The sequence below is a fragment of the Rhinatrema bivittatum genome, chromosome 3 (genome assembly GCF_901001135.1).
Source record: "Rhinatrema bivittatum chromosome 3, aRhiBiv1.1, whole genome shotgun sequence".
Classification (NCBI taxonomy): domain Eukaryota; kingdom Metazoa; phylum Chordata; class Amphibia; order Gymnophiona; family Rhinatrematidae; genus Rhinatrema; species Rhinatrema bivittatum.
In genome coordinates this window covers 198,910,180-198,927,608 of record NC_042617.1, presented here as the reverse complement: position 1 = coordinate 198,927,608, position 17,429 = coordinate 198,910,180, and the positions used below count along the sequence as shown (strand labels likewise).

The window sequence follows — 17,429 nt, the reverse complement described above, 5'->3', positions numbered from 1 at the left end:
CATTTGTATCAATCTTATTTGTTGTGTTTTTTTAAATAGGACATGCATTAGTGGTAAATTACTCTCTTTTCATAAGGAAGGCTATTGTGCCTGGTAGTTGAGGGAGTTTGTTTTGCTTTTACTGAGATGTCATCAGAACATCTTTTTTGTATGGGGAGTTTTACAGGTAATGCCCTAGTTCTGCTCTGCACCTATTGTTGGGGGTTTCTGAGGATGCAGAATGTGTTTTTACATTTAGCCCTGTGACGGTCAAATGTTCAGTGTGTCACGCATGTGAGAACCATCTGTCAGGTGTGTGTCCCGGCCGAAAAAAGGTTGCAAACCACTGCCCTAGAGGAAAGGCAAGATAGGGGAGATGTGATAGAGATATTCAAATATCTCAAAGGTTTCCATGCACAAGAGGTGAGCCTTTTTCAATAAAAATGAGTCTCTAGAATGAGGGGGTCATGAGATGAGATTGAAAGGGGGTAGCCTCAAGAGTAATCTTAGAAAATATTTCTTTACAGAGAGGGTGGTGGATGTGTGGAACAGCCTCCCAGTGGAAGTGGTGGAGACAAAAACAGTATCTGAATTCAAAAAGCATGGGATAAATATAAGAGATCTACAAGGAAGTGATGAGAATTATGAAGCTAAATTAATTGGATGGATGGGCCATGTGGTCTTTCTATGCCGTCATGTTTCTATTTTATTACTCTTAACAGAAAGCATGGGGATTACTAACCTTAACCAATTAACCTCGATGCTTTTGACACAACTGCAACATTGCTCTTCACTTTAACAGCAGGGGGAAAAAGAGGAATTGAATTCAGCCAATGCTGGGCCCTGACTTTTTCAGTTCAGGGTACTGATACAGGGATAAAAGCACAGGACTGCTTCTAAGGTCAAGTCCAAAAGCAAAGTATGTTCAAGCAGCATTGTCTCAATTGTCAAGAAGACTGCTCATCCCGTAAAAATGTTGCTAGCTGTAATTTTGTTATGGATTTGACAGTTTGGTTTTGATTGTTAATATTAATACCCTTCACATAAGGCTTGGGGGTAACCTGCATAGAGCTGCAGTTACTACCCTTAACAGAAACATGGAGGTAACCTGCATGGAGCGGTAATTACTACCATAAGAAACTTGCGGTGTAGACTGGATGGATCATTTGTTCTTTTTCTGCCATCATTACCATGTTGCTATGTTAGATGTGTTGTTTGCAAATTGGGACTTGAAACTATTTATTGTATTTACTCCATATTCTCCTCCTCCCTTTGGTTTGTACCTGGATGGTACCTTTATGTTCCTCTCTTTCCTCTGATGATCGCCTTCAGGTGGTCATGGATACACCTGAATGGTACCACTGGTTGTCTTTCCACTTCACTTACTCCTCCTCCTGGGAATAAATGAAGATTCATTTCTTCATGAAGACACTAATGGTTTGCAGGTTCTCTCCCAGTGAGGGACAACACTTCCTGCAGATGGTAGAAAACGGAGTCCCTGGGCCCTAGCATACTCAGGTAGCAAAACAAAGGAAAGTTGTGTAAGGGAATAAAAAGGGAAACGAAAACAAGAGGCAGGGTGGAAAAACTTCTTCCTCATTAAAGAAAAGCTTCCAGCAACCATGGCAAAAATAAGGAAGGGCACTCTGTCTTTGTCACTTTACCCAGGGCTCAATACTCAAGACCAAAGGATCCTTCCCTAGACAAATAAACCAAAAGGGAGCAGCAAAGGAGCATACTGCCCCTAGGAGGGTCAACCCAAAATTCCACAAATTAAAATAGTGGCAGAGGTTTTATTATACTCAAGGAGCTTACCATCTCAAACTCACACATGGGGAGCTAAAACCCATAATCCTGCTATGTCTGTTCCCCCTATAAATTTGAGAAAAACTTCTTAGTATGAATCCAGAGGATTCTCTACACCAGGGCTTAGCCAGTTGGGTTTGCAGGATACACAAAATGAACATGCACGAGATAAATTTGCATAATATGGAGACTGTGAATATGCAAATTTATCTCATGCATATTCATTGTGGATATCCTGAAAACCCAGTTGGCTGTAGGATTCCCAGGACAAGTTAGGGAAGCCCTGCTCTACACTCATAAGTCTAGTTTCACAAGGCACCTAAATTTAGGGGGCTAAAATGTGGGTAGCCCCAGGTGTGGGGTTCAGCGCCTGCACTCCATCTGGGCTACCTGGGACAAAAGCACTGAGATTTACCCAAAGATCGTGTTCTCTGTAGGGTCGAAAATGTTTGAATCTCCTAGTATGATCTGTTTCTTATCCTCTGGCAATCGAGGAACCTGGGACTCATTCCAGGTTCCTCAATTGCCATTTTCTCCAGCTCATTCTCAAACAAGAGCAAGTCTTTAAAGGGCAATTTCACAAAGTTAGACTTTGAGGTTGTATCGGCCGATCATTTTTTCAGCCATAACTGACACTTGGCCATTATTACCAAAACCACCCCTCTGGCCCGCATCTGCCAAAAAGGTGGCTGCTGGTTCCATCACTGCCTTGGAATTCACACCAGATTCATCGACCTCCTGAGAGAGAAGTAAACAAAAGTGAGCCACCAGGAAACAAAAGAAGCTATCTGCAAATACATTGCCATTGCTTCAGAAGCTTGCTTAAGGATGGCCTCAATTCTCCTATCTTTGCGTAGAGCCTCATGTTTCTTTAAGGCCACGCCCCCTTCTCCGGGGATAGTCATCCGCTTGGTAATGGCACACACAAGCGCATCCACTTTCGGAAAGTGCAATTGCTCTCTTGCAGTTGGATCCAGGGGGTAAGTTCTTCCAAGGCTCATCCCACTTTAAAATTAGCTTCCGGGGCGCCACACTCAAGATTAAACAATTCTTGAATGGCCTCCATAATAGGAAAGAAACATGAGGCTCTACGCAAAGAAATCAAAAAGAGATCTTTCTTTGGCTCAGACATGGATTCAGCCCCAGGTACTCCCAGCATCTTCAGTGTCTGGGAAATCAGAGCCGGTAACTCATCTCTATGAAAGAACCGTAACATAGTTCTATACAGCTCCAATCCCAGAGGAATTTCCCCATTCTCCAGGGAGTAAGGATCAGCTGCTTCATCTGTGCCATCTGGGTCCCTATCGGGGAAACCCGCAGCAGATCTAGGCGTACTCCGATGCGGGAATCTACCGTCTGCGATCCTGACCTGAAGATTGGCCAGGGCAGAGGACTGCGCCTGAAAAAATGACTGAAGCCCTTGAAAAATTCTATCCCAGAAAAGGCAGAGGGATCCATTCCAAGACCAGGGGGCATCTTGTCTTGTGCCCACTGAACTACCTTCCCCCACTGACGAACCAGATATGGGAGCTCCAAAATCAGGCAGCACTTCTGGCAACTCTTTTTTTCATTCCCGCATCAGGCTAGGAAGAAGCGGGCTTAGTAAAATCAGACAAAGGCAATTCTTCCTGAGCCTCCAAACAGCACTATCTCAAGTTAGAGGGAATGCCAGGTTGGGATGTCTAAATATTACAAGCAGCTCAAAGAGTAAGGCGCTTTGGCTTCTTTGCTATAGGCGCCATCAGTCTGTCAGTACGCTGTAACAGGCATCTAATAAGAGTGAGCCCAGCTTCATCTGCGCTGCAAAAACTAGGCACCCAAAATTTAGGCGTCCAAAAATTAGGTGCTCAACGGTATGCTTCGATAAGCACAGAAAACTGAGCTCCCACCAGGCTGCTCAGATAGCATGTGTAAATAAGTGTGAGCACTTGAACACCCAGGTTGGTGCCTCTATGCTCCCAATTAAGTGCACAAACTGGGTGCACAACTGGACCTGCAGCTGGGTGGACAAGCACTACCCAATGTAACTGAAGAGGGCAGCCTTATGCGCAGGAAAAACACGCGAAAAACACCACCACGGCCTGCCATGCAGCAAACAGGACAAGCCTTGAGAGAGGGGCCTAGCCAAAAGGCTGCTCAACCTGCCAGGCTGCCCACGTCCACTAAGCTCCCCTGGAGGCAGGAACGAACATCAGATCAGCATGCCGAGCACAGAGACTGGAGAGGAGAGGAATCCCTACAAAACTCCACTTCTCTCTCTTTTTTTTTTTTTTTTAAATTACTCTTTACTTGAGCTTAGCCTATCCCGGCTGAGCACAAGGTCGGTCTCTGGCTGTGGGGGGGGGGAGGAGGCAAAGACCTTCACTGCTGTGCTCAACTTCCTGCACCTGCTTGCCTTTCAGCTTTTATTTTTTTTCAAGCGAAGTCCACGCCAGCTGAAAAACCAGCTACCAGACCAAGGCCCTCATCTGAGGGAGGAATCCAAAGGTATCACCTCAGGAATTCTCAACTGAGGGAGGGACCATAAGGTATCACCACAGGAAAGCGGGATGAATAAATCTCCTTTTCTCCTTTGAAAATTTTTAAGCAATCCCCCAGTAGGAAGATGCACATCAACCATCTGCTGGAGACGAAGAATACTGGGGGGGGGGGGGGGGGCTGATGTCGGTGCAGGGATATATATATATATACCATGATATCAGCTTTGCTCTGGCTCCATCTGCTGGTAGAGGTGCATAACCCACTGGTTTTGGATCCACCTGTCCGTACGCTAAGAAATTGTGCGTTAAACACTTGTGTTATTTATCACAAGCAGTTAACACACATAAACTAGCTTGTATTGATGTTAATGCATAATCTATGCTTATGAAGTAATAAGATGCAAAATCACTCATTATCTATTAGTGCATGCATTAAAACACTCAAAATGTAATACATCTTAGGGATATATATTTATTTTATTTGAGAACTCTGTATTCTATTTTAACAGTGTTGTACAAAGTGGATTATAAGCATTAATGTAAAACATTTTGTACATTCATTTCACATTTTATAACTTCATCTAATACTTCAAACAGTATATCAGTAAAATATCAATCAGTTAGCAGCCAATAAAAATGCTTAATTAAATAAAGGTTTTCAACCCCTTCCGAAATACAATTATCTCTGCCCTGAGATAGGGCTGGTCCAGCAACTAAGAAAGCCCTAGAGTGAACACATTGCAATTTACAGTCCCTAACTGAGGGAATAACTTAATTATTTTGATTAGTTGAATGTATATTATGGGAAGGGTTATAAAGTACTAAAATCCCAGTGAGATACTCCAGACCACCATCCTGCATTGCCTTGAACACTATTAATAATGCAAACTTTGCTCGAATTTGCTATTGGGAGCCAGTGGAGCATCATTCGAAGTGGCATGATGTGCTTCCTTCTGCCAACACCCACAATTGTCCAAGCAGTGACATTTTGGACTAACCGAAGATACCTTAGTATATTTCTTAGAGGAAATCAAAATATAATGCATTAATAATAATCTGTTGTCAAGATTTTGTGTTACCATCCACATTAACGTGTGTACTTTACCGACTGTGGTAATGCTTGACTCATTTGCATCTCATTAAAATCATCTGTTAATATCTGCTTTAATGACCAATGTTACTGCAGTTTAGTACATGGGCCCCCTAATGCTATATTAAGAGAGATTTTGAAATATACAATAAAGCTATGAGTTAATAAAATTAACAGGCCTGACTTTGTAAATGGTGTTTGTCACTTGGCTGTACATTAAGAACTATGATATTTCTGGGTATTTCAAGTTTCAAAACAATGGGCCTCTTTTTCCAGAGGGGGCGGAGTCGGCCCTGGAAGAGGAGGAGTCGGGGCGTCACCGGGGCCGACATTTCGCGTCCGAGTTCGCGCCCAATAGCTACACCTTCTATGGTGGCGCTATTGGGTGCGAAACCGGCAGCGATCGCACCGCGACGGTGCGATCACTGCCGGCTAGCGCAGGCCCGCCCCCCCGTTTCGGCCCCCTGCCCCTTATTCCCTAAAGTATTGCAGGCCTGCGATACTTTAGAAAATGAGGCCCAATGTGTTTTGATATTGTTTACCTGATATTTTTGTTTCAGTTAAAAGCAACAGACCAACACAGCATATAGCATATTTCTTTTAAAGTTAGCAATCAACTTCCTTGCTATCCTGATTCTGGAAGTCCTAAAGCAATCTTTGGAAACATGAATTTTAAAAGATCAGTATGATGTAGCAGACAACTTAAAAATACTGTAAATTCATTCTTTCCCATGCTGATCTTGCTTTGTACAGAAACACCATGTCAAGAACACATGAATTGTCTAAATGAATTTCTTTCTTTTTTTTTTTTGTACGCTGCAGGGATGCTGTTGTAGCTGTAGATCGCACAATTTCAAAAGAAAATGATGACTTCCAACCTCACAAACGCTCTCGGCTTTACGGAATAACCACAGCATATTCCCAGTGTCCTCCAGGTAATGCAGAAATTCTTATATTTTTTTATATCTAACCAGAAAGCTAATGAGTACTAAGAAACATGGTGTCCTATTAATAACATGAATTAGTAACATGAATGAAAAAAAATACACCATTGTGATTGATTAGATAACATCTTTTAATTTTATGTATGATTCCACCCTCACAGCGTGTCCATATTCAGCTGCTGGCCAGCTAAGAAAGTTAGCCAAATAAACGTATCCAGCTAACTTAAACAGAATATTCACTGCTGAATATCCCCAGCTATCTTTAAGTTAGTCAAATAAGTTTATCAGGCTAACTTTAGTGCTGTACTTCAGCTGTACTTACATTATTCAGGTGTGTCAGTTAGCCAAATAATGCTGAAAATCAGCTTTTTAAGTTAGCTAGATAATTTATTTATTTTATTTTATTTAAGACTTTTTATACACCATCTTTAGTAAATTAGATTTGAACAAAAACGGTTTATAATAATGAGCAAAATAATAAATACTTTTCTTTCATAAAGTGAAAGTAAAAATAAAATAAAAATAATAAAAAGTATGAATAAAAATTACATAGTAACTTATCACTATCAATATTACTAAATATCTTTATCCTAAAAGATATTAAAATAAAATAAAATTAAATTTAAATTTAACAAAACATAAAGATGGAAAATTAAAATAACAACATAATAACACAACATAATAAAAGAAAATGGATCTACTTAAACTTTTAGTCAGTAATTCTAAATGCTTCTCTAAAGAAGTATGTTTTTAATGATTTTTTAAATTCCTTAGTATTTGAAATTTGGCGTAGGGCATTTGGTAGAGCATTCCAATGTATAGGCCCAGCTACAGAAAAAGCCCCGGAATGTCCCTGTCCCTGAGCTAGCTGGATAACTTTATCTTGAAACTGGTCAGCATAGCGGGATTTTGCACTGCTGCTGCCTATGCTGCACCTGTTCTGTACAGACGTTGAATAGCATTTCTTTATTTATTTTAATAAAAATTTGTATACCACCTATCAATATTTCCAGGCGATTTATATAGGAACACCCATAATAATCATGAAATCATAAAACAGTTTTAAATTCAGATGAAATACATAACAATAAATGCTCCAGACCCCATAAAGAACATTAACACACAACACATTAAAACCTGTCATAAAATAAAACAATGATAAGACACGTAAAAAAATTGCCTTTAGCTTCAGGGCCGTCAGCACTAAAGGTCTGATTTTCAAAGCTATTTACTTGCATAAAATCCGGTTTTCTGTGCATAAATGCATAAATCCTGAAAGCTCAATGAGTGCAAAAGTACATGTACATAACCCAGTTTTACTTTTATGTGAACTGAGGACAGTGAGGGAGGGAAGAAGCAGAGTTTGGGGTAGAGTTATGATATTAAAAAGTATGGAAAGTAATCCATATAAGTTATGCCAGGAGTGGCCAACTCCAGTCCTCGAGAGCCACAAATAGGCCTGGTTTTCAGGATATCCATTGCATGTAAATCTCTTTCATGCACATTCATTGCAGAGATCCTGAAAACAGACCTGCTTGTGGCTCTCGAGGACTGGAGTTGGCCACCCCTGCGTTATATCCTTGATTATGTACATGTGAGTTTGTGCGAGTCCCAGGCCACTTACTTGGGGACTTTTCAAAGCGAACTTGTGTACATAGGTGTGCTTTGAAAATTTGGGGTAAAGTTTGCATATGAAAGTACACGGAGACTTTATCCAAATGCGCACTGTTATAGAATCACACTCTAAATGGGGTATAAATAAATATTTTAAAATGTAAAAAATAATTCTGGATTTAATATAATGTACCTGCCATTTTTGCATTCCACCAAATTCTTTATTGTGTGCCTTGAGCTATTGTGCAGTTAACGTTAATAATCAGATTAATGAGGGGAAAGTTCTGCTTCCAACGTTTCTGTTTGAAGTTTGGAACTTTTCCGTATAGTAACTTTTTTATGTTTAGCCAGTTGGCATTTTAAAATGTTTCTGTGCCAGATTCCCAAGCTTTGTATTGGTGATTTTAGAACTACAGCTAAGCAACTTGTATGGATGGGCAGCAGTGCGTTCTCTTACGCCTGTGACCTATACAACCCCTCCCCCCAGGAACATGTTTTTACTGCGGCTAAAACTATGCGCCCTGTGAAAGCCCTTGTGTGCTTTTAGCTGCTCAGAGGAGAAGAGGCTGCATTCAGATAAGTCTACCCAGGTAAATATTTATTTACTGGGTAAACCACTCTGAAAAATTATCCTCTATATGTTTTCAGGATAGGTGACATTTCTTTCCTCTGAAAAGATTTGGGGGAGGTGGGGGCATATTCATCTGCATTTAGCCAGATATAGTAACACCCAAGTTATCTGGTTAACTGGCAGCTTTAGACTAATTCAGCCACTTATCCAGCAAAGCTTTAGCCGGATAACTCATCTGGCTAAAATTTAGTGGATAACACAGGGGCATTAAAGGTAGAAGTTAAGTTAGCTGGATAAATTATCCCGCTAACTCCGATATTCAGATAAGGGTGACCAAAAAGACAAGAGGCATGGAACGGCTCACCTATGAGGAAAGACTAAAGGAGTTAGAGCTGTTCAGCTGTGAGACGGCTGAGGGGGGCATATGATAGAGGTCTACAAAATCATGAAAAGACTTGAACACGTTAATGTAAATCAGTTATTTACTCTCTCAGGTAATAGAAGAACTAGGGGGCACTCCATGAAGTTAACAAGTAGCTCATTTAAAACAAATCGAAGAAAATGATTTTTCACTCAACGCGCACAGTTAAGCTCTGGAATTCATTGCCAGAGGATGTGGATAAGGCAGTTAATGTAACTGGGTTTAAAAAAGGTATGGATAAGTTCCTAGAGGAGAAGTCTATAAACTGCTATTAATCAATAAGGAATAGTAGCTTTGGATCTATTTAATGTTTGGGTACTTGCTGGGTACTTGTAACTTGGATTGGCCACAGGATGCTGGGCTTGATGGACCCTTGGTCTGACCCAGTATGGCATATCTTCTTATGTTCTTATAACTTATCTAGCTAAATCTGGTCATGCCATATAGTCCTAAAGTTATCCATATAAACTTATCTGGCTGGCTTCTGTAGTGCAGCTGCACCACTGAATATCCCACCAAGGTTAGCTGAATACATTTATTCTGTTAACTTTACAGGCTGGACAGCAGCTGAAAATGATCCCCTTTAATGAAATTTTCAACATATTTAACAAAATTCTGGAGTTAGCCAGCTAAACCTCTGCTTTTGAAAATTTCTTCCTACTGAGTGGCTATGCTTAGTTACCGAAATTCACAAAGAGGCTAAATTTATCCACTCAAAAAATGGGCAGCCTATGGCTTGGACTTTGGGTAGGGATTAAAAGTTAGTTGGCTAGTGTGGATTTTCAGCATATACTGGCTGGCCAATTGCAGCCTTAAATCTAATCAGCCAGAATTTGGACAGCTAGATTTAATCCTATTTTCATTTGCAACCTAGCCAGCTAATCTGCAGCTTAATTTAGCGCATATGAAGAAAGAATACATTGTGGTTTGATAGTTTTATTGTTATTTTTAAAAACTTATTTAAAATATTTATCTGCCCTACATAGTTCTGCACAATATGCAGATTCTACAAAATTTCTTTGGCCCTGTAGTTGGCAAACACCTTAATTTTTTCCATTTAACAGAGCTACCACTGGCTTTTTTTTTTTTTGGGCTTCTTTTGCTTTGTTTAATTTTTGGTTTACACCTTTCCTTCCCTACCCTACCCTCCAGGCACTTCTTTCCTTGCTCTCCAAGCTTCTTCCCCTTCTATCATCCTTCTGTGTGATTCAAGGGGCTATCCCCAGGTCTTGGCGTCTCTTACCAGGTCCTGGGCCAGGCTAGCCGCAGCATCTCTCCTCAGTTCCAGGCCAGAATCATTTATGTATGTCCTCCTGGGCCTGGGTCTGGCTAATCACAGCCGCTTTCCACTGGCCTGACTTGTGCTGGCGCCAGTGGCATACCAAGGGGGGAGACCAAGGCCCCTGGGCACCAGACTGTAGGTGGATGCCCGGGGGCCTTTATTTGCCAGCAGAATTGGTAATCCACAGCCGCATATTTGTGTGTGTAAGCATGTGTGCCTGGGAGAGAGGAAGCATGTGTATGAGTATGTGTGTGTAAGCATGTATGCCTGAGAGAGAGGTAGCATACATATAGAATCATAGAAATGATGGCAGAAAAAGACCAAATGGCCCATCCAGTCTGCCCAGCAAGATTCCACACTTATTTTCCCATATTTATCTGTTTCGCCGACCACCAAGCTCAGGGCCCTTGTTAACATAAGAACATGCCATACTGGGTCAGACCAAGGGTCCATCAAGCCCAGCATCCTGTTTCCAACAGTGGCCAATCCAGGCCATAAGAACCTGGCAAGTACCCAAAAACTAAGTCTATTCCATGTTACCATTGCTAATGGCAGTGGCTATTCTCTAAGGGGTAGATTTTAAACACTTGCGCGATCGCGTACTTTTGTTCGCGCACCAGGCGCAAACAAAAGTACGCTGGATTTTATAAGATACGCGCGTAGCTGCGCGTATCTTATAAAATCCGGGGTCGGCGTGCGCAAGGGGGTGCACATTTGTGCAACCTGCGCGCGCCGAGCCCAGCGCGAGCTGCCTGTTCCCTCCGAGGCCGCTCCGATTTCGGAGCAGCCTCGGAGGGAACTTTCCTTCGCCCTCTCCCCACCTTCCCCTCCCTTCCCCTACCTAACCCACCCCTCCGGCCCTATCTAAACCCCCCCCTACCTTTGTCGGCAAAGTTACGCCTGCTTTGCGCACGTCGCCGGCAGCCCCGCTCCGTCCTCCGGTCCCGGGGGCTGGTCCGGAGGCCTCGACCATGCCCCCGGGCTGGCGCCACGCCCCTGGGCCCGCCCCCGAAACGCCACGTCGTTTCGGGAACGCCCCCGGATACGCCCCCTCCCGCCCCTTTTCGAAAGCCCCGGGACTTACACACGTCCCGGGGCTTTACGCACGCCGGTGGCCTATGCAAAATAGGCGCGCCGGCACGCGCGGGCCTTTTAAAATCCGCCCCTAAGTGAACTTAATAGCAGGTAATGGACTTTTCCTCAAAGAACTTATCCAATCCTTTTTTAAACACAGCTTTTTAATCCTTTTTTAACCACATCCTCTGGCAACAAATTCCAGAGTTTAATTGTGCGTTGAGTAAAAAAGAACTTTCTCCGATTAGTTTTAAATGTGCCACATGCTAACTTCATGGAGTGCCCCTAGTCTTTCTGTTATCCGAAAGAGTAAATAACCGAGTCACATCTACTCGTTCAAGACCTCTCATGATCTTAAAGACCTCTATCATATCCCCCTCAGCCATCTCTTCTCCAAGCTGAAAAGTCCTAACCTTGGTCTGACCCAGCATGGCAATTTCTTATGTTCTTTGGTTACGGGATTTGCTTCACCAGCAGGAATAGGATTCACCTAGGCACAAACACAATCCTGAAAAATCTTCTTACCAAAGTCCTTTCTACTCTCAGGAAAGGATAGACCCTACCAAGTAAGTGGTGCACCGGAATTGGGCAGTCTCCCAATCAAACTCAGCACAAGAGCAAAAACCAGTTCCTTTCTCAACAAAACCCAAACTAAACTGACCACACTCACTAAGGCTCTGACCCCCCACTTCTCAACAAGGACTGGACCTTTGCAGGCATCCTCAGGAGAAGGTGCTGCAAGAAATGGTGCCCCCTTCGCTATCACCTGTAAGGAATCTAGAGCCAACTAGTGGGAGACTAAGGGTCCCCCACACTTGATTGTATTGTTTTGACGAATGGTAATGTGTCTGCTTTTCCACTGTTGCACTACATACAGAGTCTGGCTTGTTGTGGTTTCCTGTTCAGTTTTTTCATATGTCTGTGTGTATATATGAGAGTCAGAGGAAGCATACTATGTGTGTGTGTGCGCGCGCACACACGAGCACGTCCTCAGGGTAACAGATACAGAAAGGGAGGGAAGGAATTTTAAAATCTTTTAGTTTTAATTATTGCATGTTATTCGATGTCTGCTGTTCTGAAATATTGTATCGATATTTAGTAAATTTTAAAATTAATTATAGGGGTAGAGCTGCCAAAGGAAATATCCGCTCCAGGTGACAAATACTTTAGGTATACCACTGGTGTGAAGAGTCTATGAGTGTGTGTCTGTGTGAGATCCTGTGTGCAATGCATGTGTGAGATCCTGTGTGCAATGCATGTGTGAAAGCTTGTGTGCATGTGTGAGAAACTTTATGCATGTGTGTATGTCTGTGTGAGAACCTCTGCATGCATGTCTGTGTGTATATCATTATGGGAGCCTGTGTGAAAGGCTCTCACAGGCACACAGGTTATGTGTCACATAGGCTCTTACAGAAATGCATATACTCAGATAATGTGTATGAGAGGGAGATAGAGCCTGTGAATGTGAGAGAGAGGGGAGTATGTGTGAAAGCATGGGCATGTTTATGAGAGAAGGAATGTGAGAGAGAATGAATGTGTGTGTGTGAGTGAGAGAGAGAGAAGAAAAGTTTGTGCGGCCCTACCTCTACCAATCCACTACAATCTCAGGGTGACCGGAAATCAAAAGACCCCAGGTATGGAGAGCAAGAGATTTTTTAATCCTTATTAGTTTTAATTATTTGGCGTAATTTGATGTTTCTGTTTTGAAATATTTTATTGTATTTTGGGAAATATTAGAACATTTTTAAATTATTGGATGTTTTATTCATCAGATGTTTTGACATATTTAATTGGCGTTTGAGAAATACAAATTATGCAAGTTCTTTAAATTATTGGATGTTCATTGACTATTTTGACATTCTTTTTATTTGTATGGTTTTAATATTATGAATGATGTTTTATATCTCTTGAGTTTATTGCTTGATGTTTTGCAAAGAATGATGATGTTTCTGTTTTTTCCATTGTTGCAATGCATAATACAGTCAAGCTTGTGGTTTCCAGTACAGTTTTTGTCTGCATGTTTCTATTCTATATTTGGTGAGGGTCTGTTTGTGTTTTAACGGTCCAGTTCTGGTGTAACTAATTCTTGCTGTGAAAATGATGTACTTACCACTGGCTTTGATGGCATTATGGTGTTCTCTTCCTCATTTCTATTTTAAACAGAAGTTTGCTATTAATTTCACTTGCACGCAGAAAATGGTTTTGAATGTTTTGGCAGAAAATATTTTTTCATTCACATATTTTATTGTCGTAACTGCTGTTAGTAAGTTAGGCGATTATTTTAAGTAATGGATTTAAGGAATGTTGCCTTTAAGGATTAGGATGCTGTAAGAATAAAATTGATAGGCGTTTTGCATCAAAGAAAAGTAGTGCTCACAGGGTAATATAACCAAAACAGTTTGCTCATGATTGATTTATATTTCTTGATTTTGTTTTGTGAGGAATGGTGATTTTTCTCTTTTTGCATTATTACACTGCATGAGAATCTGGCTGGGGGGAGGGGAGAGGGGCTGGGGAGCAAGCTTGCTGGGGACTGGAAGGGGAGAGAGAGCAAGACACTGGGGGCTGGGAAAGCAGGAAAGTGAGACTGCTATTGTTTCTGTTTCTCTGAGATGGCAAGTGCGAAGAATTTGATTTTCTCTGTCATTTTTGGGAAATGTACATCTGAATATTTCTTTTTTTTTTTTTTTTTAAAGTACAGGGAAAATGCAATTTTGATTTATTTCTCTGCCATTTTACTGCAGACACTCTGGCTTGTCGGGGGTTTTCCAGTTCAGTTTTTGTCTCCATGTTTCTTTTCTAATCTGTAGTCAATTGTTCTGTATTTGGTGAGGGGACCGACAGTGTGCCGTAATGAGACTGCAGTGAAGTGTACAGGTCTGAAAAAAGAAGAAATTTGGAATGGTTTTTCCTTTTTTTCCTGATGGTCAGAAGTGGAAAAATTTAGAAATTTTACATCAAAGGCTGTTTTTGTTTGCTTGCAGTACCACAGAGGGAAGAGGCAAAGGGAACTCTATTGGCAGTCTGTCTGCAGGCAGGGAAGCTTTTGCTCCATAAGCAGTTCACAATAGTCTGTCAGTTAATTTCTTGTCCCGGCTTTGGATTAGTGTGACTTTCTGTGACCGCAAGCATTTCTGCAAGGAGGATGATGGAGGGGTGCAGGGGAGGCAAAACAAATGCATTGGCTCCCGGGCACCAGAGACCCTTGGTATGCCTCTGGCTGGCGCTAAATTGTAGATACCTGGGGGACCTGGTTTTGGGGATTTTTCCAGAACTTACTTAATACTGAATTATGTTCCCATTGTTGAGTAGGGGTTTCTGAAGGTTTATGTATGGGTTGGGAGAGGCCGGTGAACCGCTGTACTCTTGGTGTCCTTATTTCATGGATGTGGGCGGTAAATTCACCAGTGCTGTGACTGGCTCTGTGTGTGTGACCATCTGTTAAATAAAGTGTATTTAAAAAAAAAATGCCTTTTCTAAAAAAAAACCAAAAACATACACAATGATTTACACCACTGCCTGTTCTGTATTTGACACTTAAGTGCACTGGTTTGTGCAAGGAAAAAGTACTGTGTGTTGAGAACTACTTTTTTTTTCTTTTTTTTTACAAAATCTCATTTATTTTGGATGTTACTTTGGTATAAAGAATTTCTGTTCTTTTGACTTTCTGCTACTCAATGTTTACTGGTATATTTAAACGCTAATTGTTGTTTGTTTTTATTACAGGGCACAGTTACTGTAGTGTGAATAATGGAGGGTGCAGTCACTTATGCTTGGCGACCCCTGGAGGCCGGTCTTGTCGCTGTCCTGAAAACACTATAGGAGTTGATTGTACAGAAAGAAATTAGGATGGAAAGGATTACGTAGAATTTCCTACATGTGCTTCCACACCAAAACGTGTGTGAATTAGCACTTCTGGAATTTTTGTAGGTTACGTTACCCTTTATTAGAGCAACAGAAAATGATGACGTGGGAAGCGACCTGTGGGAAGACCCTCACAGGTCGCTCCCTTTGATGTGACTTCAAGGCTGGAGAAAGGAAGCCAATACATCTAGAGTGTCTGAAGAAGGGAGCTGTATGGTGAGGCGATCGTATGTGCTACAACATTTGTTTGTTATTGGTCCAAGAAAAAGTATCTCAACCTACAGAGATTTCAAGATTTTACTAGGACCAATATGGCCGCTAGAGCAGGAGCGCTCAAAACAGACTTTGGAGGTCCCCGCAGCCAGTCAGGTTTTCAGGATCTCTCCAATGAATATGCATGAGATTTATTTGCATGCACTGCCTCCAATGTATGCAAATGTTTCTCATTCATTTTCATTATGAACACCTGACTAGCTGGGGGGAGGGCCCCGAAGACCGGTTTAGGACCCCTTAGCACCAAGTGGAAGCTAGAGTAGAGTGATGCCACACAAAGGCTTCAGATCCTGTTGCTTTCCGATGGACAAGTAGCAAGAGTTGAAGGTTTGACGTGGCCATTATGCTGTTTTTGTGTGTTACCATATATTTGATATATTTGTTATATACCTTTCTATATGTGATTCACGGATGCTGATGAACATAGGGGATACTTGGTGTTAGTAAAAGGAAAAGTGATTATGTGAAAATAAAGTGACTTCTTTCTGTGCATCTGTTCACCCATTCATGGGGAAAAGGGCTTATGTAGCTCAAGCTGAGCTGGTTCATCCTCATTTTATTGTCAGAGACACATGAGCATGTGTCATGATGATGTCATGGTAAGAGAGCACAAAGCTTACAGAGCAAGAGCAACAGAGCATGAAAGTATTGTTTATTGTTAAGTATCTCTGGAAGAAGAGTCTTCTCCTATTTTCTACACACATGCAAACTATACATCTTTTACCAGAGCAATTTGGTCACTGGATAAACACTCAGCTGTCCTACAAAAGAGGAGAGACTCACATTGTGCACCCTGTAGAATGATCATGTAATACAGCCATTTTTTTAAATATCTGACTTATTGAGAAATAAATTCCAGTGTACAGACAGTCAAGCAGATTGAAGGCATTTGTCCATCAGATTCAGGTTTTAAAGAAGGAGATTTTGATCTTGTTAGCCAGGATTTTCGTTGAGCCTTAAATTCCCCAAAGATTCTCACAATGCAGATCTAAATCGTGTTAAAACTATTCACTACAACTGTTAATATTGTATTTATCTTAATATAACTAACTCATTATAGAGTCTTGTTTTGATGTTTTATATAACTTTTATAACTTTTCCTACATTGTATTTTATTCTTTAAATGGATATGTCCTAAAACTGTAAATACCAAAAGGTGATGAAATAAAAGTACTGAAGAACAGTTTACCTAAAAATAGCAACTATACACAGTGATATGCTCTTGTACAGAAATTCTTAACATATCAAATAAAGATTTTTTTTTATAAAAAAAAATTGCTGTAGTTCATATTAAACAGCACTACAGAAATATTTATTGAGTTTAAGAGACATAGTTGTCACCTTTTGCTGGTTTTAGGGGACAATTTTTAAAAGTAATGTACTGTCAAAGCATGCATACTTTTAGCCAGATTGCAAAGAGGCGTTCCCAAGGGCATGGGTAGGTCAGGGAGGAACATTTCATGTGCATGACATCTTCGGAACTGTGCATGCTATTTTATCTCTTTTGGCCACCCACACAAAATAGCAGCCGTAAAGTAGAGGTGGTTTCAGCACTCACATGTCACGCTCATGTTTAAAGAGATTAGCTGAGTAACTTCCTTTGAAAATATGAAATGTGTGTGGGCTAAAAGCAGCTGTGCCCTATTCACCCAAATATATTTTGGCCTCTACAGGTGGTAAACTTAGCATACCCTGCAATAATCCCTATTTTTGAGAGAGACTGAGAGAGACTATCTACATGTCCCTCATAGTAGTTAAGTATTTATATCTCTATAGGAGGGCCACCTGATAGGTCGAGGTGAGGTGTTAGTGGTGGTTTAGGGGCCAGTTTCACATGTAGAGTTAGACGTATGAACAGCACAGTACACCTTGGTGAAGATTTGATGTCATTTGGAGTGAGGAAAGTCTAACAAAGATGAAATTGTGTACTATGTTCTCTCATCTTAGCTTGATGGACTCTATAACAGGGTACCATCAAGCTAGGGTGAGAGAACATAGTACAGAATTTTATCTTTCTCCCTGTATACTTTT

General features: G+C 41.2%; 1 protein-coding gene across 2 annotated transcripts in view; it reads left to right on the top strand.

Annotated features, from left to right (window-relative positions):
• NID1 (nidogen 1) overlaps positions 1–17,179 on the top strand; it is a 201,589-nt gene extending 184,410 nt beyond the window's left edge. The window contains exons 18-19 of one of the 2 annotated variants that reach the window (XM_029594103.1): positions 6,178–6,290; positions 14,988–17,179. In XM_029594103.1, coding sequence (XP_029449963.1) covers positions 6,178–6,290; positions 14,988–15,109 — 235 coding nt within the window. In that variant the 3' untranslated portion in view covers positions 15,110–17,179. The remainder of the gene's footprint in view (positions 1–6,177; positions 6,291–14,987) is intronic. The other variant, XM_029594102.1, reaches the window with a different exon arrangement.
• Positions 17,180–17,429: the final 250 nt, after the last annotated feature.